The sequence below is a fragment of the Scomber scombrus genome, chromosome 12 (genome assembly GCF_963691925.1).
Source record: "Scomber scombrus chromosome 12, fScoSco1.1, whole genome shotgun sequence".
Lineage (NCBI taxonomy): Eukaryota > Metazoa > Chordata > Actinopteri > Scombriformes > Scombridae > Scomber > Scomber scombrus.
In genome coordinates, this window is record NC_084981.1 from 11,354,021 (window position 1) to 11,376,539 (window position 22,519).

The window sequence follows — 22,519 nt, forward strand, 5'->3', positions numbered from 1 at the left end:
TCGCGAGAGTTTCTATGGCAAGTCTAGGGTTACCATGTAGAAAACTTTTCTCTTAGCGCCAAGAAGGGGAGCCACATGACTTCCATGTTTTAGTGTTTTAGTGTGTGATTGGAGGAGACTCGATGTCCACGCCCACTTCACCCAATGACTGCCTTTCCCGCGAACAGAGCGCCGTGACGCTGTCTAGCAGAGTGCTAGGTGATGTAGGGAGCTGTGGCACACTGCTCTTAGGATTATCACAAAAATAGCTTCCTTTCAACTCGGACAAATGGCGAAACAAAGCTCTCTTTTCAATTTCTTCACTAAATCTCCGCCGCCGGTATCCAAGCCGAAGCCCAGCCCTTCTCCGACCGAGGCAGACCTGCCTTCCACAGTCGAGAAGTCCAACTCCTCTCCGAAAGAGCAAGCTAAGCAGGCAGCACAGCAGAAGCCAATCAAGACCAACAGAGCCAAGCCGAAAAGTAACTCCAAGCCTGCGAAAGGGGGATTCAACAAACTGTTTGGAGACAAGACACCAACAACTAAAGAGAGGTGAGTTAGCCGTGATATTCATGTCGAGTGCAGTGTCATTGCTGGAGCCACGTTTTGCACTTTTTTTCTTTCGTCTTGTGAAGCGCGCATGCAAGGCCCGAGAAATAACCGTTAGCTTGTTTTCCCGTTATAAATGGCTAAGCTAAATAAATAGCAGTTAAATCCTCGTTTGCATTTGGTCCATTGGGAAAATCTGCATTTGGACGAGTCATTTGACCTGTTATGTTCTTGCTACTTGCTAACTAAACAACAGCTCTTTTAATAAAACAACGTGGAATACAAGCAGAGATTAAATGTGAAATTGAATAATGACCCGCACTTGCTGCTGTTCACTATCTCAGATAAACTGGTGTGGTGATGATTGTTATACTTACTCTGGGAATTTATGATGGCAACAAACCCCCTCCACTTAAAAATGTGTGTAGTTTTAGTCTACATCCGCTAGACGGCGTGTATCATGTGATGTTGCTGAAAAAGCAGGGAAAACTGGAGAAATTGGATGCAGTTTATTTACCCAAGGTCGTAATGAAATTTGAGTTAGTCTTGTTTGATAGCATTAACAACAATTAACATACCAGATTATGACACTTTAAAATATCGGAAGTAATAATCCTTATTAACAAAATATATCTTAAAATACAAAATGACTTGTAATTGTTGTGCTTTGTGGTTTATGCCAGGTTTATAGGAGAAAATAGTTGATAAACCTTACAGTGTAGGTGTTAAAATGTGCTTTGTTCCAACTTTGGAACAAATGCATCCAACAATCTAAATGTTGGACAGTTCTTAACACTGCAGGATCATGTCAGCTTGACAGCATAATGTCATCTCTCTTGCAAGCTATGATATTAATGGCTGGCACCTAGGTCATGATGATTTAGGTATGATTTAGGGAAATACAAGTAAAGTGAAAAATGTAGTGGTAAAAATATACAATAAACCGACCTCTGTCTGAATGTCTACTGTGATCTGTGAAGGCAAAATGCTCAAAAAATAATATTTGGAGGAAAAAAATCTAATTTCTCTCGTACTTTGTTGAATATAATATTCCCACATTGGTCTAGGTCAATATACATTTGTCTTTAATTTTCTTCTACCTTTCACCAGCTCCACATGTTCCTTCAATGCTGGTGCTCTTGTGTGGGCAAAACTGGAGGGTCACCCTTGGTGGCCGTGCATGGTTGTACCGCAGCCTCTGACTGGACAACAGATGAGAGGCCGTGGTCGGAACCAACGCATACATGTCCATTTCTTTGATGAACCTCCCACCAGGGGATGGGTCAGCACCAAATATATCAGAGAGTACCAAGGTTAGCTACCACTACGAATGATAACAATTATTATTATTATTATAAATTCCAAGAGTGTTTGGCCTGTATTTTGTTGTTGTGATTATTATGTGCTTTATCTTCCCAGTAATCTACATGATAGTTTTTGTCATCGTTGAACGATGACTTATCTCGTTTGTGTTGCAGGCTCAGACAGTAGCGACGCTAAAACTGGAGGGGTGTTTTTCACTGGCAAGCCTGTAATCCGTCGTGCAATGGAGCTTGCTGACAGTTTCATGTTTGACAGCCCCGAAAAAAGATTGGAAATGCCTCGCTGCATGGATCCATCAGATGAGGAAGAGGATGATGATGAAGAAATGGAGGTGATTATGTTTGATTAGTATATGTGCAAAAAAAGTCAACATTTTCTAGAATACGTTATTTTTGTGCTTTCTTCAAAGTTATATATATTAAGACAATGTTTTTGTTTCCTAATCTGATCAGTGATGCAAGTCACATGTTCTCATTATCGATCCTTATTTGTTTCAGCTTGACAATTCAACACTGACCGACGAAGAGCTCAGTGATGATGATGAACAGGCAAACAAGAATGTGAAGTCATCCAAGGACAGTCGACGTTCATCCCGTGGTTCAACAGAAAAAGGAAATAAGGCCAAGCGCCGTCGTATCATTGTAGCCTCAGACAGTGATGCATCAGATGAGGAATTCAAGCCAGAACATGCAGCAAGCAGCAGTGAGGATGAAGAGGGGGAAGGAACGGTGAGCAGTGAAGATGAGGAAAAGGAGAGCACACAAGAGTCAGAAGTTGACAGCCCTGTTAAACCTATAAAGCGCAAACGTCCTGCAGAAAAGCCTGCTGATAAAAAGGAAAAGCCATCCAACATCCTGCCTAGTGCACCAAAGCGACCCCCAACAGCTGTTGCAGTCGACGTAAAGTCCCGTTTGTCAGCTTTCTCTGCTCCTGACAGCTTTGAGAGCCAGGCAAATGGCTCAGGCTCCAGTGGAAGCACCACAGTTTGGGACCATGAGAAGCTAGAGTGGTTGCAGGACGGCAGGAGGAAAGACAGACAAAGGCGGCGGCAGACAGAGGATGACTACGATCCTACCAACCTGTATGTTCCGGAAGACTTTCTAAACAGAAACAGTCCTGGTATGCGCCGCTGGTGGCAGCTCAAATCTGAGATGTTTGACACAGTCATTTTCTATAAGGTGGGGAAGTTTTACGAGCTCTACCACATGGATGCTGTGATTGGAGTCAATGAGCTGGCACTAACTTTCATGAAGGGAAACTGGGCGCACTCTGGCTTCCCAGAGATCGGCTTTGCACGTTTCTCAGATGTTCTGGTCCAAAAAGGCTACAAGGTGGCTCGTGTAGAGCAGACGGAGACCCCAGACATGATGGAAGCACGCTGTAAGACCCTGGCTAAGCCCACCAAGTTTGACCGCGTGGTGAGAAGAGAAGTGTGCCGGATTATCACACGAGGAACCCAAACCTACAGCGTGCTGGACGGAACTCCTTCAGAAAGTCAGAGCAAGTTCCTGCTGAGTTTAAAGGAAAAGGCTGAAGAGGAGAGCTCTGGTCGATGCCGCACATATGGAGTGAGCTTTGTAGACACATCCGTGGGTTATTTTCATGTTGGTCAGTTCACAGATGATCGTCACTGCTCACGTCTGCGCACCCTGATAGCACACTTTGCCCCCGCAGAGGTGCTCTTTGAAAGGGGTAACCCATCTGTTGAAACACGCAAAATACTCAAGGCGTCTCTGTCCTCTGCTCTGCAGGAAGGACTCAATGCGGGCACTCAGTTCTGGGATGCTCAAAAAACTCTTAAAACCCTCTCAGAAGAAGATTACTTCAGTGGCACCGCTGCCAAGGATGAGGGGACAGGGAAGAGCTTTCTTCCTCCTCTTCTAAAAAAGATGACCTCTGAGAGTGATTCACTGTGCCTTACACCAAAGGAGGGTTACGAGCTGGCACTGTCAGCACTGGGCGGATGCATTTTCTATTTGAGGAAGTGTCTGGTAGACCAGGAGCTGCTCTCCATGGCCAACTTTGAAGAATATGTCCCTGTTGATGTTGAGATGGAGAAAGCCGCTGGACCCGCCAGCTTTTTTGCTCGGACTCGTCAGCGCATGGTCTTGGACGGAGTGACTCTGGCGAACCTCGAAATCTTTCAGAACGGCTTAGGAGGAACAGAGGGGACTCTGTTGGAGCGATTGGACACCTGCTCTACCCCGTTTGGCAAGAGGCTGCTGAAGCAGTGGCTGTGTGCTCCTCTCTGTAACCCTTCATCCATCAGGGACAGACTGGACGCAGTAGACGACCTGATGGGATCTCAGGCTCAGGCTACTGAGGTTACAGACCTGCTGAAGAAGCTCCCAGATTTGGAGCGTCTCCTGAGTAAAATTCACAGCATCGGCACACTGAAGAGCCAGGACCATCCAGACAGCAGAGCGGTTCTCTACGAGGAGGTCACCTACAGCAAGCGCAAGATAGCAGACTTCCTTGCAGCACTCGAAGGGTTCCAGACCATGCAGGAAATCATTTCTGTCCTTTCTCCAGTTTCTGCCCAATTTCAGTCTGAATTACTTACCCAAGTGGTCAGTCTGAAGGGTGAAAAGGACGGCCTCTTTCCAGACCTCTCTGCTGAACTTAAGCGTTGGGAGACAGCCTTCGACCACCAGAAAGCTCGCACTACCGGCAATATAACCCCTAAAGCTGGCTTTGACCCAGAGTTTGACCAGGCTCTAACTGGGATCAAGAACTGCGAGAGAGAGCTGCAGGATTACCTGGACAGACAGAAAAAAAGACTTGGCTGTAAAAGCATGGCCTACTGGGGAACTGGGCGAAACCGCTTTCAGATGGAAGTGCCCGACAGTGTCTCAGACAGGAATATTCCCGAAGAGTACGAGGTGAAGTCGACAAAGAAAGGCTGGAAGCGTTACGTGACAAAGGAGACTGAGCGGCTGTTCTCTGAGCTGCAAGGATTGGAGGAGAAGAGAGACGCTGCTCTGAAAGACTGCATGAGGAGGCTCTTCTACAACTTCGACAAAAACTACAGAGACTGGAAGACTGGTGTGGAGTGCATGGCGGTGCTTGGTAATAACATCCTTTTATTCCTTTTAATCAGCATATTTTTCCCAGCAACAATCACTCATTTTGTCAAGTGATACTTTTAATTACTGCAGCACAAAACACACAGTGTTGCTTGTGTGGGTCCTCAGGGTAATTTCCTTTCTGGAAAAAAAACAAAACTTGAAAATGAGTTTGCATCGCAGGTGTCTGCTCTCAATACATTTCCTGCAGGTGCTGCTGATGCATTTCCATAAAGTGTATTTAAGATGATGCACAGCAGCCTGAGTGCTTGTTATAATATAGCTGTCACTAAGTAGATATTATATTCACACTTGGCAAAATAGTTTTTTTCACAGTTATGAAAGTTGGTCTGCATGTTTGCTCCTAAGATATAATTGTACAGTTTGTTTACCAAACTCTGTTGCAATAGCATAATGTGCTTATAATGTGTTTTTGTAGTACAGGGCTATCCTTCTGCCACGGGTCATATTTGGTTTTATTTACAGAGCCAAGCTGCAAAATCAAACCACCTAATTCAGCTTTCAAGTCTTACCTTTTTAAAGGCTACAAATGCAAGAAGCAAATTATATATTTATAACTATATAACATGTATATAACTTTGATTTCTAATAAGTCATTGTCTATTTTCAGATGTGCTGTTGGCCATGTCACGCTACAGTCAGGGAGGAGATGGATCGATGACCAGGCCACACGTGCTGCTCCCTGAAGGTGATGACCAATTAGCACCCTTCCTTGACCTCACTGGATCCCGCCACCCATGTGTCACAAAGACCTTTTTTGGGGATGACTTTATCCCGAATGACATCTACATCGGCTGTGCTGGTAGCAGTGAGAATGAGGAGGAAAGCCATGCCTCATGTGTCCTCGTCACAGGCCCGAACATGGGTGGAAAGTCTACTCTCATGAGACAGGTGGGTCATTTATGGATCCATGCTGATAAATAAATGTTCATTGTTTTGAACATTAATATAAAAATGCAAAAAAAACTTCCAGAAATATGTAAATGGGCTGAAATAATTTGAATACCACGTCCAGGTACAGGTTTCTAATATGATACTTTTGTTTGGTGCAGTGTGGACTTGTGATCATTCTGGCTCAGCTGGGCTGCTACGTTCCTGCTGAAAGCCTGCGCTTCACACCAGTTGACAGAGTCTTCACTCGGCTGGGGGCCTCGGATCGTATTATGGCCGGTAACATCACAGACTCCTGTTAACGTATACAGTAAGAAGTAATGTCCCAAGCTCCCACTTTGTGGGCTGAACATGTATTATGTCTGCTGTAGGAGAGAGTACCTTCTTTGTGGAGCTGAGTGAGACTGCCAGCATCCTGCACCATGCCACTAAACACTCCCTTGTGCTCCTAGATGAATTAGGTAAGTTTTAGTGGATTATAGTTTATTCATAATGAAGATATACATCATAGTTCAACACTGTTCAGCTCTGCACTTGTTTTTGTTTTTGGGGTGTAATCATTGAGCTGTGAACTGTTTGCAGGAAGGGGCACAGCCACATATGATGGCACAGCGATCGCCAGCGCTGTTGTGAAGGAGCTTGCTGAGAAGATCTGCTGTCGCACCCTCTTTTCCACACATTACCACTCCCTGGTGGAGGACTACGTCAACAACCCTGCTGTGCGGTTGGGCCACATGGTGAGTACCTCAGTGCAAAACAGGCTAAATACAGCCATGCACAAGCAACAATAACAGCCACGGTTTTAATATAACAATGTTAATGCTGAGAGCCTCTATTTATAATGTAGAGACATTTTAAGTCCTGTCATTGTGTTAAATGTCTGTAATCAAGTCTAATTTCTATTCAGTTGTATACCGTTCAAATCTTATATACACGTTTTTCCTGTTTGGAATACCTTTGCTACAGAAAATTAACTTTTTAATTACTTCTAAAAAAGATAATTATTTCTTGGTTTCATGCAGAGGCTACTAGAGGTATCACATTTCTGCAAACATATTTCTTATTTGGTCCTGTAATCATTTTTTTTTTCAAGTTGTCGTTTTTCAGCTCGTCTCAATTGAACAGAAACCATCTCTTACTGATCACACAATATCAAACAATCTCAGTTGAAAGTAAAAATAAAACTCATAACTTGAGAGTTTGTACTTTAATTTTGACCAGACTTATGACTTGTCTGCACCTTGACGCCAAAGCTGTCCACAAAGAGCTGGAACATATTCCAGCGTAGCATCAACTTGTACCTAAAAGAGGGGACAAGACAAACGAAACAGAGCAGACGTTAGCTTTGTTGTCCTTGTACGTGTATAAACATTATTCAGCTACTGGAAACCAGTTATATTCCTTATGTGCTCAAAGATTTGACCAATAAAACTGACAGCTGAATAATAAAAAGGAATACATTTAGTCATCTATCACCTATATTCTAAACATAGCTGCTAGACTATAGCTAACACTCTTGGTGCTTCTCCAACTGAAACAATTTGAGTATTTATTACTGCAGTGATGTAGAGGGAATTCATTTCTGTTTATGTACACAATTTATGTCAATGGAACAACTCAGCAACTGCGAATGATTAATTTCTGTTTAAATTAACAATCTGACCCTTGTTCTTGGCAGGCTCTGTAGTTTGTGTAGTTGTTTTATGACTTCCTTGTAACTTGATCTTATTATCCCTAAGTACAATGAATCATCTTTTGTCACTTTCAGGCGTGCATGGTGGAGAATGAATGTGAGGACCCGAGCCAAGAGACAATCACATTCCTCTACAAGTTCATCACTGGGGCTTGTCCTAAGAGCTACGGCTTCAACGCCGCTCGGCTCGCCAGCTTGCCAGAGGCAGTCATTCAATCAGGACACAGAAAGGCCAAAGAGTTTGAGAAGAGCACCATCAGCCTCAGACTTTTCAAGTATGTATTAATATTCTGGAGAGTTTTTACCTCATACTACTGAAGTGACATCCATAACAGGGAACTTGATTATCATTTTCTCTCCCTCTTCTCTTACAGGAAGCTGTGCCAGTTTGCTGAGGACACTTCACTGGGAAACACACACTTTGTATCACTTGTTCAGATGATCAACACCCTGTAGATTGTAAACAGGTTTCGTTCTTGCTTTTGTTTTTTTGTTGTTATCTCAGTACTAGAAAAAACACTACTGTAATGATCTAATAAAGTTTATTTTTAAAAAATGACAATGTTTCATCTAGGAAATTAAACCCTTTTAATTCACGCTAGCGCCTACATAACGGTTATTGAATACTTCACAATATATTAAGTCTAGATGTTATGATACATGCATACATTTCAGTCTGTATGAGAACCCACAATCACCAGTACACATGAATGGGGAGGGGAAGAAGGGGGAGGGCAATGAAACCATATAGCGCTGTATATAGATACTTGTCTCAGCTTCAGTAGAGTAAAAGCCTTTTAAATTCTCCAGCAACATTGGCAAAAAAGGAAAAAAATATCTAAATTAGCTTTGCTTTCACAAGACTCGTCCTTTTTCATTTCTAGGTCTTGATCAAAGTGGAGATGTACAATAAAGTTTAAAGATTGTGTATCTTAACGGGCCAAGAAGCAGCACTTATTGCAGTTTATAACCGGAGTTGGTGGGAAAAAGGTAATTGTTGATTTTAATTCAAGGCAAGATGGATAGAAATGTCATAATGTACAAAACTGATAAATCGCATGAGGTACAATCACCTAAATGTCATTAGATAATTTCCTGACATCCATTGTAATCCTCTAACCAAAAATGTGTTTATTTGGTGAATAAGTAAACAGGAGGATGTATCATTAGGATATCATGGGTTCATCTAACTACTCAAACTTAAATTGTTATAATACCTGAAAGTCTTGAGTACATATGATTGATTATGCCCCAAGTCTCTCATCAGAGCATCCTGTAAAGTGGAGTCTTCTTTTATGGGCCAATACAAACAGAAATATGCATAGATTATGTAAAAAACAAAACAGACTAAAATATCACAATTATTCAGTTCCCTTACAAAGACGTGCATGTATAATGCGGTCCCAAACAGAAAAAAAACTCATACGAGTCTTGTGAAAGCACATTTCAGCATCTGTTTCTCTGTATTGCAAATGTAAAAATGAGTCAACATTGCTGGAGAAAGTGTGTAGTGTTTTCCTCTTTCCTCTGATCTCTTTCACAGAAAGAAGTTAGATACTGCGACATGAGTATAATTACAGCAATTCTAGGGTATAATAACCAAAAAAATTAACACATTTAATAAAATAAAGACATTCAAGTACAGTAAGATTTTTGCATGAAAATACAAAACTACACAAAAAAGCATTAAAATCAAATCTCAATAGTTGTCTTGGGGGGAAAAAGCTGAAGTGCTAGGTCGTTTTTCTCGTATGTTATACGAGCACGTCGGTTGCCCAGTGATGGAAGCATTGTTGTATTCGAGGCTTTTTGCCTCCACATGAGAAAAGTTGTGCCTCGGCTGACTGAGCGTCTGTCCACGATGGGTCTGTACACGACTGTGGAATCTCGTTTTTCCACTTCTCAAAAGCAGATGAGCCTCGACGGCTTTTGTCCATCTTTCAGCTGTTTCACTTACTTGACCAACTCAACACGCCCACAAACCCTGAGTCAAACGCTCTTCTGCTCTGTCCCATTAATGTCAACTTTTTTTTTAATATATATATAAAATAATTAAAGGAAAAGAAAAAGCGAGGCATCCATAATCACCTTCTTTTTCTCTAAATGTCTCCTTTTAGCATATTCATGTCCAAGTGTTTTTTTTTCTTCTTTTTTTTTTTTTTTTTTTACAGTCACTGTATATGCTCTGTCAGAGTGAATCTGTGTTTGAAGTTGGGGTTTCCTCCACTGCAGAACTTAAAGTGTCTCATGTCCATTACTGCTGAAGCACAAAAAAGGGTCTTGAGCTCAGTTGTGCTGCAGTGTATTGGACTCTATAGGAGGGGCCGAGTCGTACAGTGTGTCGGTGTCATGAGTCGGCTCTCCGGCTAACGTGCAAGGATTTGACAGCGTTCCCGCACCACAGTCACAGAAGAATCTACAGGTGGAGAGGAGAAAAGAAAGGATTAAAAACAAAACCCTGCATTTATACCCTTTTGGATCACTTCTGACTAAAACTGGGCGATATGAGCAAAATGCCTCAATACTGATATGCAACAATGTTGTAGGGATGGCCATTAGTGTTTTCACAAAATATGTACACAATTAGATTTTTGATAAATCATCATCAGTAATGTGGATGTAATAAGTAAGTGGACAGTTAAAACACAGACAAGCAGGTTAAAAAACGTTTTATTCTAAAGCAATAATTGCTCTAAATGCTAAAATGGGAATCGTGCAATATTGATGGCAGCGTGTGGAATGTCATGTGTATTGTGTGTTTTCACCTTCCTTTTAGTTTTAGTACTAATTCCTTATTTATTTCATTCATTTATAAGCACCTTCTTTCTTTTTTACTTATGTCACCATAAGGATTGCTTTCAATTTTGTTGTACATGTACAATGACAATACAAGACTATGCTATTCTATTCTAAATGCAAGTAATAGTACAGCTAGAACAGTCAAGTTCAGAAAATTGCATCACTTCACTGTAATGCAGCCTTTAAAACCAGGAAAAGTCTAAACTTATGCAATATCACCATATCAGCCCCCCGGTAAAAGCTGCCACACATCAATAGATGTAATTCATGTTTCTGTGTGAGAGCTGGCATACATCAGTTCTTCACACAAGATTCTCCTTTCTTGGCCTGTTAATATAAATGAGGTGAAAATGGGTTTCACTTCATTCATTAAGCCTGACAGTGCCTCAACCTCTGAATCTCTGAACAAACGCGACTGACTGAGATATGACTGGCTCTTTGAGGTCTACAGCAATTATGTCTGGTGTGATTGGTATCTAGGGTTGTGGTGGTCAGCCTATTAAAATTTCAATTATTTATGTTCACCTCTGCTGTAACATGGACAATATCTGAACCTCAGCAGAGCTAAACTGATCTGTTTGTAATGGATATTGAAATTTGGGTAGATAAAACCTTTAAATTGAATGTCAGACTGTCTTTCTTATACCTGCCCTGCTTCGTCCGTAATCAATAAAGTCACAGTTAGTAATTAATACAAGTCACAGTCAGTAATTAATAAAACACTGTAAATATTATGATGAGGTGTCGTTAATTCCAGTTCATTACAGGAAAGTGCAAAATCTTTAAACATCAAAATAGTAGTACTATTGAATACGTGAAAATAAAAGTAGTGATGTCACTGGAGGCAGCCTGTATAAATGAAAAATATCTGATGGTGTGGAGCTAAAAAAAAAGTGAGGGTACCAGATCTCTGTGACCAGCTCCTCATCTCTGCTTGAGGCTGCTACCAGCAGAACACACCTCAATCTCCTAACTGAACTGGTCAAGTTGCGTCATGGGTAACGTTGTCACTAGTTTTTGACTATGTGAGTGTGACGATTTTATAGATGTGCAGGATTTCTTTTAAATGTAAGAGTGTTCATGAACATAATTTTCCTGAATGCTGCCTTTAAAAAACGCCACAAAGTCAAATCTGCCCTACGGAGACTCATGACCACGCCTTTTCTAAAGTCTGTAAGATCTTGCAGAATCCCATTCACAAGCCAAGTGTTAAAAGACCAGTTAATGTAGTGTCACTGTTAATGTAGCAATCACAAAGGGCTTATGTAAATCACATCATTCATTTGTAGTAACACGGGTCAGTAAGGCTCACCTATCGTGTCTGATGAACTCCACGTCGTGTCCTTGGTGACACTTCTTGATGCAGTTCACACAGATGGCGTTGCGGTCTGTTGTGTTACAGGTGTGACACCTGCGGGAAGCCAAATTGTATCTGTCAGAACTCGCAAGACAAACAGATGGGGAGGTTGGAGTCGACTTGATCACCAGCAAAAAACATGAATTACCTGTAAAAATCGTGCATTGGGTAGCTGGTGTAACTTGAAATCTTGTACAGGCACTGACCTCTGCTCACAGCCTTTTCAATGGCATCTTGATTGTTCATTATTTTATTATCTGAAAGGAAAAGTTTCAGTAATTGGTAAACTGCAGTTATAGAAATTCATCATTTAACAAGCAAATATGTCAAAAATCTTTACAACCAGAAAAGTACCTTTCATTGTAACATTGACACCAGATGCAAGAAACAACCCCCCGAAGCGATTGTTGAAGATCTGATTGCCCTCTAGGGTCGCTGTGGCATGATTGGTGATCTCGATACCTAGTGCAGAAAATCATAGTTCATATAAAGACTTCCTAGTTTCAATTAAGAACAGTTTGTTTACATAGACATGTTAAAAAGCCATAATAATAATGACAGATAACAACCTGTGCGTTGGTGTTACCCACCTGCAGCGAAGCCATCAAATATCCTGTTTTTCCTCAGTACAGGGTGACTGTTGGTGCTAATGAGGACTCCCGCTTGGGCATTTCTGAAGATGTCATTTTCCTCTAGCAAACCTTTGAATAACAGAAAACAGACTCAAACTACTGACATGAACACGCAACTGTACTAGTATCCTACAGGTAGGATATAAAACTAGCAATTGCTTTACTGTGGCTTAAAAACCGCGATGGTATACGTGCACTTTCGTAAGAGTTACCTCTTCCTCCATTGAATATACAGATCCCCCCATCTCTCCCGTCATGGATCTTATTCCTCCGCAGAGTGGGGTTGCTGTCTGTCTTAATCCACACTCCTGCCATAGCATTGTCAAAGATCTCATTGTCCTCGATAAAGCCTAGGCCTGCAAAACATATACACATACAAAATAAGCATGTTTCATTATTAAGGCGACAGGGGAGAGCCGCGGTCACACTGTCAGAGGTCTTACATTAGAGAACAGGAGGGATTCCGTGTCTTTCTGTAGAAAAAATAAAGCAGAAAAGATAAAGTCTTACCTGAGTTGTAAACCAAAATGCCTCCATTCTGACCTCCCCAGATCTTGTTCCGCCTGATCTTGGGATTGCTGCCAGTTCTGTCAAAGAAAAAAAAAAAGGGGGGGGGGGGGGGGACAAAGAAGTATAGTTGATCCACTGCTGCACTAATGCTGATTATTGAGACTTTTGTAATACAATTTTTTTTGTCATTGTAGATGTTTCTCACATACCTAATTTGAACTCCAGAATACATGTGATTGTAAATGTCGTTGTCTTCCAGCACGCCATGACCATTGTCATAAAAATAGACGCCGACCTGGGAAAAAAAAAAAGTTTAACAAAAACATACATACACACATACATTCCTGGTATTAAAATTGTTTCTATGGAACATTTCTATTGTGATCACATAACAATACACTAATGTAACTACAACAGATAACAGTTTGTCATACAGGTGTAAATGGGACCTCACATTTGTCTTTGAGTTGTCATTTGACATTTCTAGTCATCAGACTTTAAGTCTTACCTGCTTCCCACTGTGTATCCTGTTCCTCCTCAGCACTGGCGTACTGCCTGTTGTCACCCACACTCCTGCCAGCGTGTTGCTGTACACTTCGTTCTCCTCGATGACGCCTTGTCCTTTTTCATGCTGCGTGACACCAAAACAAGACAAAACATATATCACCCCTATGTAACGAAATCATAACATATGAAAGTATAAAAGGTGTGAAGGTGTAAGACTACATTTAACTTTGTGGATTTAATGTCTGGAAGTGTTTTGAAAATATTTACCACATATATGCCGCCATGCTGGCCATCGTGGATCTTGTTGTGTCTGACGATAGGACAGCTGTTCGTCCTGATCTGAATCCCTGCCAAGGCATTACCGTAGATGTCGTTCCCTTCAATGAGGCCTCGGCCATCACCAAAAATATACACTCCACCTTGGTTACCATTAAAAATGGCATTGCCCCTGTAGTTGGACAAAACAACACATTTCAGATATAACACATCTGTACATGAGTGCCCAATTTGAAATGATACTTTCAATTAAGTATTTTTCACACTGACCTTATTGTGGGGTCACTGTTAGAGGTGATCCACACACCAGCAAAGTTATTTGCATAGATCTTGTTTTCAATGAACTGGCCGCGGCCCTTTTCATGCACGTAGATGCCCCCTGTCTGGCCGTGATGGATCTCACAGCGAACCACTGTTGGATTGGCGTACGCCTTCACCTCAAACCCGGCAATACGGTTCCTATGGATGTTGCAGCTCTCAAAGTAACCCTGGAAATGATTTTTTTAAAAACATATAATTGAAGTAACTCAAAACTAACAAAATTAATTACAATGGATTAATCAACAGTGGAGAGCTATAGTTTACCATGCCGTGGTCGAACGTAAAAACTCCCACATCTCTGCCGTGGTGGATGTGATTCCGCCTGATAATTGGGTTGCCGTGGTTTTTCACCCAGATCCCAGCCAGAGCGTTGTTTGAGATCTCGTTGTCCTCATAAATTCCCTGAACAATGATGAATAAGTTTAAATCTGTTTTCATGTCATCAGAGTTAAGTTTAAACAGCTTCAAGTGTTAAAGTGATATCTAACAGTACAGCTAGAAATGAGTGCGTTACCTGTGCATGGTCAGTGATGTAAAGGCCAACGTTTTCACAGTCGCTGATGTTGCAGTGCTTGATTGTGGGACAAGCACCCTGACCGCTGACACAGACAGCTGACCCCACTGAAACGAGCAGGATATGGATTTATTGACACAACTTAGACACATACACCTGTTCACAAAGCAAAGAAAAGAAGTAGCTGCATCTTTACCTGTGCATGTGCTGCGTATGATGCAGTGGTCAATGATGGGGCTGCAGTTGACTGTGATCTCCAAGCAGTGGTGTGCGTTGTGGTGCTGGGCGGATTTATCGTCAGGATTGAACTGCAGTGAACACGATGGTCAGCGGTTAGTTATTAACAACTGTAACCGCTATGACCATAAGTATAACTCTGACTTCAAATAACACATTTACAGTATTAAAGAAATCTCACCCTGATGGTCATGTATCCAACATAAGCATCTTCTGAGCCTTCCATGAATACAAATGTGGAGTCTCTGGTGTTCTCGATGATGACTTTCTCAGCTACTTTTCCAGGAGCTGCAAAACAATAAGAAAGTTCCAATGAGAGAGCAGACTAACCAACTACACTGTGAAAATGACCCATGACTTCAGACACACATACCGGCACCGATCATTGTGATAGGCGACTCGATGTAAATCCATTCGTCTGTGTAAATACCAGAGTGGACAAATATCAGGCCATCAAAGTGAGGCTCCTGACCCCCTCCAAGAGCATCCTCGATGGTGTCATAGTACTGGAGGGGAAAAAAAGAAAAGAGAAAAAAAAACAAGTTAAGTGAATATCTGGAGTATAAGAGTGGACTTTTTTTTTTAGTTAGAAACAGTTCACTTACAAACATGTTATCTCTCCCTTTGTATCTGGCAGGATTACTGTAGAAATGTTCTGCAAAGCCTGGTTTAACGTGTGCTCCTTTATACTGTAAAGAAACAGTCACATAATTATTCACACACCACAGAACAGACTCATTCATATTAATGCACAATAATCAGAGAGAAAAGACATCGCACTGACATTACATTTTTAACAAGACGGGGGGGGGGGGGAGCCATCATTAAAAACGTCTGAAACATTTTTTGTCCAGGGAAAGCTATCCTAAAAGGTCGATATATCACAAAGGAATACAATTTAAACACATAGTTCCTTTCTACACCCTGCATACTGAATGTCACCATTATGGCCCTTTCACATGACATTAGCCAACTGTACACAGAGGATTTAAAGTAGCGCAGAAGCAACTCTCAAATATCGGTGTCAAGATTAAAAGATAGCAAAGAGGGTCTAATTTGTCTTGATTACAAAACCTTTCAACACATTTTTACAATACACGATTACTTAACCGACACTTTTAAGCAAGACTTCCAGCAAGATCTCTTTACGAGCATCAGCAGTGAATCAGTAAGTCATCATGAGGTTTCATACCAGCTGCTGAAAACTTTCCTTCCACGGGTTTGGCTGCTCGTATTCTTCTGGGTTTATCTGGTAGAACTTCCCCGCCTCAGGGTGCATCATGGGTCGCGTGTATTCAAACACTTCCATGTACAGCCTCTTCCTGAAACAAGAAGGCACAAATACGTTTGAAGAGATCCTCATCATTTGTGGAAGAATTTGTACGTGTTACAATTAGGGGTGTCACGATTCCCCAAATCCTCAATTCGATTAAATTTTCGATTTTAAAGTCAAGATTCGATTCGATTCTCAATTTTTTTTTTGTCCTTTTAGCACAGATGCCATTTTTAGACTAGTCATGAGTGATATAATCTCCATCAGTTGTTTGTAATGTACCACACTAAGGCCTTACTGTCAAAATTAATTATTAATATAATGTAACAATAACTTGTTTCAGCAATTAGAAACTTACTGTAAACAAAAGAATCATCTAGTGACCCTTTTGTAACTGCAGTGTGCACTCTTCATATTAGATGACATTCAAGTTCACAATAAAACAAAAACTAAATTAAAACAGTCATGTCCATAGACATCACTGAACAATTAAGTGTCTTAACTATATTCTAACAATAGCATGTCTGATGCTACAAATACCCCTATAGCTCTAGTTATCGCTTTAGCGCAAATTGAATTTTGTTGTTTAGCTCCAAATGAGGTTGGAAGAGTTGCCTGTGTTAACAGTGCTGATTTCATGGTTAATGGCCCTTTTCCACTATACAGTTCTAGCACGACTCGACTCGTTTTTTTTTAAAGTTTCCACTAGGGATAGTACCTGGTACCTGGTACTTTTTGAGTACCTGCTCTGCCGAGGTTCCAAGCGAGCCGAGCCAATACTGAATGTGACGTCAAAAGTCTGCCGGCCACTGATTGGTCAGAAGAGTTGTCACTGGAAGAGTCATGAGCCGTCCGACACAAGAATCAAACCCAGCATTTTTAAATACCGGCAACAGCGTTACAAGTCATTCAGCTCAATTTTCTTGCTTTGTGTGTGACAAAAAGCCACATACAGCAGCAAGTACACCATCGCCTCCATATCCTCTATTGTTTATGTGTTTGTGTCGCGTATAAAACGAAGAGAAAGGCAGTTTCACGCAGTTGCGCTATTACGATCCCGCCCACACTGAGTAGGTACTTTTTTGTAATGGAAAAGGTCTGTCCTGGAACCGTACCGAGTCGAGCCGAGTCTACTTCTTTATGATGCCTGCAGAGATATCCTGCCATATTTGTCATGTTGCCTGTGGACGGGTACGCCACACGCACATAACATAGCTTACAAACTGTGGCGTTCTTATCGACATGCGAACATTGTTGACATCACTCACGGGGAACGCAAAATATTTCCACACCAGTGATTTCAGTGAAGCAGGAGTGGGTTCGAGTTCGGTTGATGCGTCTCCAATATCAGCGGTTGCCATGGTGTCTTTTAACAGGCTGCAGGTTCATGTTAGAGGAAGTAGTGTTGACTCGCCTGCTGGACGTGACATTTGGGGGCGTGGCTACATCCTCGATTCCTCCGTTAATTTCGAAGGTCGAGATTGTGATGTCATTTCAATCGCTATCCGATTTACAATCAAGATTGTGACAACTGTAGTTACAATACAGCGTACGACAGCGTCAGTAAGACTTGTTGTTGTTATGGTTGGTTTTTTTTTAGGAAGCCGATGACTAAATGAAAATGTAAGGCATCAGGGGGCCCTGATTCACCAAGCCTGACTGAGGAAAGACATTCACAATCAATTCAGCTTGCAAATTGGTGTAACCATCAGATACACATCCAAAATAAAATAAGTTGAATAAATAGCTTTGGAACGGTTATTTTGTCCAAGGAATTAAAATAAAAATGTAAGTGTCTATTAAAGCAGCTGTTCTCGCACACACACACACACCTTGAAAATGATCAGGTTTTCAGAGATTTCAAAACAGTTGCAGGAACATTCAGCTGTGATTTACAACACGGTGCTGGAACCAGCGGGTCTCACCAGAGAATGGGGTCATTGGCCAGCTCACTGAAGCGCTTGCACACACACGCAGCACGGCACAAATCCTGTTCCAACAGGTACGAGAAGATCTTTAGCACCACCTCGTCTGGAAGTTTCTCCTGCAAATACTGCTCTGCTGGAGCTGCTGGGAGGAGGGACAGACCATGGCATTAGAATAAAAACATGTTTAATGGTAAACAGGGTTTTTGGGATGATGCCACACATGCATATTTATAGCATGATCACGAGAAGAATCTCTCCACTCACAATAGCAACAACAGAAATGATGAAGGCTACTTTGAAATATTTCAGAAATGTAACAATCTGAATTGCCCCTTCATTGTTCTACCGTACTGTTTGAAAATTGTAACCGACTCCTTTTTCACAACTACACTGCTTCTTCACAAACGTATGCAGGCTGCGCAGATAGCATGGAGGCCTGTATCTGTGTGACTAACTGAGATCTGGTACTTTACTACTAGACCACATACAGTCACATCCAAAAAAAATAAAAATTTATTTTTTTTTTTTGAGATCTGGGAGATTTATTTGAGCTCCTTTTAACAATTGCAGTGTTTTGTTTTTGTTAGTATTTTTTAAATTATACATATATACATACATACATAATTTCCACATACACCAAGTGCGCAATCTGCTGAAACAACAGAAGACAGAAAAAAAACAAAAAAAAAAAACATAACAAAACAAAACAAAGACCAACAAACAAAACAAAACAGCAACAACACATCCAATCAATCACCCAGCTTAATCCTAATTTCAATGTGATAGGATTAAATTATATATAGTTTTAGCATAGACACTACAATGTAAACAGTAGTCATATTGCAAAGGCTGCAGTGTAATAATGCAAATTAAGCACACCTAGGTAGACACAGCATAAACCATCTCACCGTTTGATAGAAAATTAAAATAAGCTCAATGTTTCCCCTGAAACATCAAGTCATGTCAATAATGTGTTCATAATTACCTGGTAAGTCTTGACACTTTCCTGAAACTCTGGGGCGCTTAGGTCGATGTCCAAAGTTTTCTGTGGTTGAAGTGGAAGCACCCTGTGGATAGAAAAAGACAGTGGAAACATTTATTAATGTTTTTTGTACAATAAAATCATGCTCTTTTATCATCATTTAAACAGTTTTTCGGGGATTCCCAGTAAATGTTACCTCCATATTTGTCTTTGTCGGACACACTGTTCTCTTGGGTAGAGACTTTCTTCTAAGCTGGTAGGGACTGTTCTGAGCTCCTGGACCGGATTCTTCTGCGACCATATCTGCAGGAACGTCCTCATCTGGAAAAGGTGGGGGGGGGGGGGGGGGGGAATAAAAAATTAAAACCTGGAATGACATCCTGATCTAGGCAACATATTAATGATAGAGACTTTACAACTGGACACTCATCTATAACCACTTGATAGTTATCGCTCAATGACTACAATCACTAAATATTACTCAGTCAGTGTTTTTATTTTTCTCCTGTGCTCTTTGTGGTGTAATCTTTTCTGCTGTGAAACCCTCAAACACATGTAGCTTAATTTGCACGGACGGATAACAATTTACACGCGTGTTTCACATCTTTAGTTCAACAGCAAATTTGAATTCAAACCACTGATTTATAGTCATCCATAGATGATTATGATTTGAGGTTTAAAACAAAAAATGTTTCAGTAAAAAAGCAGCAGAACATATTACCAGAAGCAATCACCTAAACAGAATTTATCAGTTTCTGAACAAAAAACCCACCAAGAAACAAAAACAGTTCTGTTCATTACTTGTTCTGTATGCTACAAATTGATTAGAGATCCTATCAAGAGCGGGATTCAATCAACAGAAGAAAACCAAGCGTAGCATCAACCATGAGCTAAACCTGACTTCTATTTACAAGGCTATTCACTACGGCATGATGAGGTGATAGCCACTCCTGATGGGAGATGCAAATTCTTGTCTGCTTGTTGCTCTGGTTGCAAGGATGACTCTCCCCAGCTACTAGACCAGTAACCACTACAAACACTGCCTATGCAACAAACTGGGTCAGCAAAATCTTCTTCTCTGAAATTGCACACACGAAAACTATCTATAGGTCCTTCAAACACAATTAAGAACAGGTGACCATCAGTCCCACTGAGAATATAAACAGAATTACATAAAGTGGGCAAAAAAGAGCTGTACTGTTATCAACCAGATGGAGGGAAATTGGCACCTTGGCAGGTCATGAACAAATGAACTGAGACACCTGAGAAATCTTATCATTCATCATCAGGTTGAGATTGAGAGGTTATGCTTTATGAGGTAGTTTTGTCAAAATGAATGGGCTGTTTTCTTTGTGAGAAACATCAAATAAGTAATAGGTAACCCTCTGCTGATTGCCATCCAATTAATGCTATGAGGTCCAACATCAAAACATGTCACTAGTCCAATTGGCCAGCCATTAATGTTACTGATTAGTGTCCACCACACTGCCCGGGTCTCTACATGTGGCTTTCAGCTATTGACAACTTTAATTGAAGAGCTAATGTTTACTTTGAAAAATTGCTGCCAGTATTCGCTTACATAGTACAGTCTGTTGTTACTGCAGAAAAAACACAAAATATGATGTGAATGACTTATAACAGCAGCCCTATTACTTTAAATACATGCATTATAATCATGCAGTCATTTTAACATTGCAAAGGCTATGAAAACTGGGGCTTTTTTTATAGACTGGACACATATAGCTAGCCAAACATGCTAATAATAACAGCTAAAAGAAGCTATGTTGAGTTAGCATGCTACGACAACTGGCAAAACCACTTTGTGTGTATCCTTCCCTGCGTTAGTCACTTGTGAGTCAAGCAAACCTCTTTAATGTCACTTTCACCATTCACGTAACTTTAGCTGACGGGGAAAAGGGCACATTTCAGCAGCGATAAGAGGTCAGACAAGCAAAAGAAAGGCCCACTCCGGGCAAAAATCAAGCAAAACAAAGCGCGGCCTGAGTGCTAGGTAACACAAAAGCCTCGGTGTTTCCTGGCTGCACTGCGACCTTTCAATACTGCTGTTAGCTACCCGCTGTTTTATCACGGCGACCGACCATATACCGTTGTACGCACTGTATATGAACATAAACAAAAACGTCCGCTCTGTACCATCATGAAAACACACACCACAAAGCGTACACCAGCTGCTAACGCCAGCTTGGCTAACATTACCTCTTTCCTGGTGGTTCCTCTCCGGCTGCACCGGGCGCGGCCTCGATACTCGCCTGGGTCTTCTGCTAACGTTACTTGCTCTGACGGAGTTCATTTGGGGTGTTGTTAATCTTGAAGAAATGTCGAAGCCTTCACAGCAGAAGAGGCGACGCTGAGCACATCATCTATGTCTTTTTCTTCAGCATTGCACGGTCTGCCATCTTTCGCCGTGGCTCCTGGAAGAAAAAAACACGTATGGTTGTGTGTTATTCCCCTGCGCTGCTGTTACGTCTTGCCCCGCTGTACTGTAGCAGGAGGAGCCATAAACAGACGAGCAGCACAGTCCGTCAGAGGCCGCGGTCACATCACATGGGAGGACCTCTCTCCGTCACGTCTCATTCTCCCCTGTTCACGGCGGTCTATTCAATACTCACTACTTTCACTTTTCAAGCTCAGGCACTGAAGCATTATCCTTGGAACGCCTGCTGCAAACTATACCTCCCAGTTTCACAACTGGAGCTCCTCAGCACAAGCCTCATAGGTATAGGTAAGGTATCAATAACAATATCTTACTGAAGAAGAAAAACATACATCCTCCATCAATCCGTGGTTACTTTTGGGGGTATTGCATAAACTTACACCAATTTCCTGTAGACCCTTTAACCTTGACTCCTGACCCAAAAAACATCCTTTTCCCAATTGGGGACACAGTTTTTGTCCCCAGTTAACTGATCCTAAGTCTGAAATGTGTCCCCTAAAGTAGCCTGTAACACACACACACACACACACACACACACACACACACACACACACACACACACACACACACACACACACACACACACACACACACACACACATACACTACAGTTTGTACAAGTTTAAACATGCTATGATAACAAGCTGGTCTATTTACAGTCAAAAGAGCAATGATCTTGAACTTTTTTCTTCTTCAATAATTCAGATTTTGATAAACCAAAGGTAAGTGTCAAAACCTGCAAGGGTGAGAATAATCTTCATGGGCCAGGTCTGTTTACAAATACAAGGAAGTTGACTCTGATTTAGTGGCTCTTAATGTACTTACACACAAAATAACCACAACAATCTTATGGACAGAAATATACACAAGGAATGACTATATATACAGGTAAAAAAGTTTCTGTGGACTGTAAACTGTAGGATACAGATAGTGCAAAGAAGTGAAGCGTGCAAGTAGTGCTGAGAAAAACAAATTGTTTAAAAAAACTTCATATGTTACTTCATATATGTAGCTGGTGGTTATGTACAGTAAATATAGCTTGAGCAAATATACAGTAATGAGTGAAATGTATTTGTATTGCACATTTGTATTTTAAAGATAAAGATACATTTATTGATCCCACAGTGTGGAATATATGTAAGTGTATAATTTGTAGTTTTAGTGGATATGACAGTGTTTCAGAGTTATTGCGCAGAAACTGAATTAA

General features: G+C 41.2%; 2 protein-coding genes across 4 annotated transcripts; one reads left to right on the forward strand and one right to left on the reverse strand.

The window, feature by feature from the left end:
- Window positions 1-268: 268 nt before the first annotated feature.
- Window positions 269-8,026, forward strand: msh6 (mutS homolog 6 (E. coli)). Its single transcript, XM_062429901.1, has 10 exons — window positions 269-531; window positions 1,639-1,841; window positions 2,007-2,182; window positions 2,349-4,920; window positions 5,548-5,828; window positions 5,990-6,107; window positions 6,200-6,289; window positions 6,411-6,565; window positions 7,597-7,796; window positions 7,896-8,026. Exons 1-10 carry the CDS (start codon window positions 269-271, stop codon window positions 7,975-7,977), a joined length of 4,140 nt encoding a protein of 1,379 aa, XP_062285885.1. The 3' UTR covers window positions 7,978-8,026.
- A 23-nt stretch (window positions 8,027-8,049) lies between these two features.
- fbxo11a (F-box protein 11a) lies at window positions 8,050-21,347 on the reverse strand. 3 transcript variants are annotated; one of them, XM_062429903.1, is made up of 22 exons: window positions 21,075-21,347; window positions 19,054-19,178; window positions 18,861-18,942; window positions 17,873-18,014; window positions 15,867-15,996; window positions 15,280-15,363; window positions 15,048-15,180; window positions 14,856-14,962; window positions 14,634-14,745; window positions 14,438-14,544; window positions 14,188-14,325; window positions 13,873-14,090; window positions 13,594-13,774; window positions 13,328-13,450; window positions 13,029-13,114; window positions 12,820-12,896; window positions 12,522-12,665; window positions 12,268-12,378; window positions 12,032-12,139; window positions 11,826-11,934; window positions 11,633-11,731; window positions 8,050-9,937 (listed from the first exon to the last, which is right to left on the reverse strand). In XM_062429903.1, exons 1-22 carry the CDS (start codon window positions 21,166-21,168, stop codon window positions 9,808-9,810), a joined length of 2,640 nt encoding a protein of 879 aa, XP_062285887.1. In that variant the 5' UTR covers window positions 21,169-21,347; the 3' UTR covers window positions 8,050-9,807. The 3 variants fall into 3 exon arrangements, 2 of the variants coding, with proteins under 2 accessions (XP_062285887.1, XP_062285886.1); XM_062429902.1 differs by having other exon boundaries at window positions 17,873-18,017; XR_009927004.1 differs by having other exon boundaries at window positions 9,801-9,937; window positions 11,884-11,934; window positions 17,873-18,017.
- Between the last annotated feature and the right edge of the window lie 1,172 nt (window positions 21,348-22,519).

What these genes read in the sequence shown, in the direction of transcription:
- fbxo11a (XM_062429902.1), bottom strand. Translation starts at nt 21,168, where the DNA reads ATGAACTCCGTCAGAGCAAGTAACGTTAGCAGAAGACCCAGGCGAGTA. An exon ending in GGATACACAGTGGGAAGCAG is followed by an intron (nt 13,115 to 13,327) that starts GTAAGACTTAAA and finishes TTTTTTTCCCAG; the next exon opens with GTCGGCGTCTATTTTTATGA. An exon ending in CATTTTGGTTTACAACTCAG is followed by an intron (nt 12,666 to 12,819) that starts GTAAGACTTTAT and finishes TATGTTTTGCAG; the next exon opens with GCCTAGGCTTTATCGAGGAC.
- msh6 (XM_062429901.1), top strand. Translation starts at nt 269, where the DNA reads ATGGCGAAACAAAGCTCTCTTTTCAATTTCTTCACTAAATCTCCGCCG. An exon ending in GGAGTGCATGGCGGTGCTTG is followed by an intron (nt 4,921 to 5,547) that starts GTAATAACATCC and finishes GTCTATTTTCAG; the next exon opens with ATGTGCTGTTGGCCATGTCA. An exon ending in CTGTGCGGTTGGGCCACATG is followed by an intron (nt 6,566 to 7,596) that starts GTGAGTACCTCA and finishes TGTCACTTTCAG; the next exon opens with GCGTGCATGGTGGAGAATGA.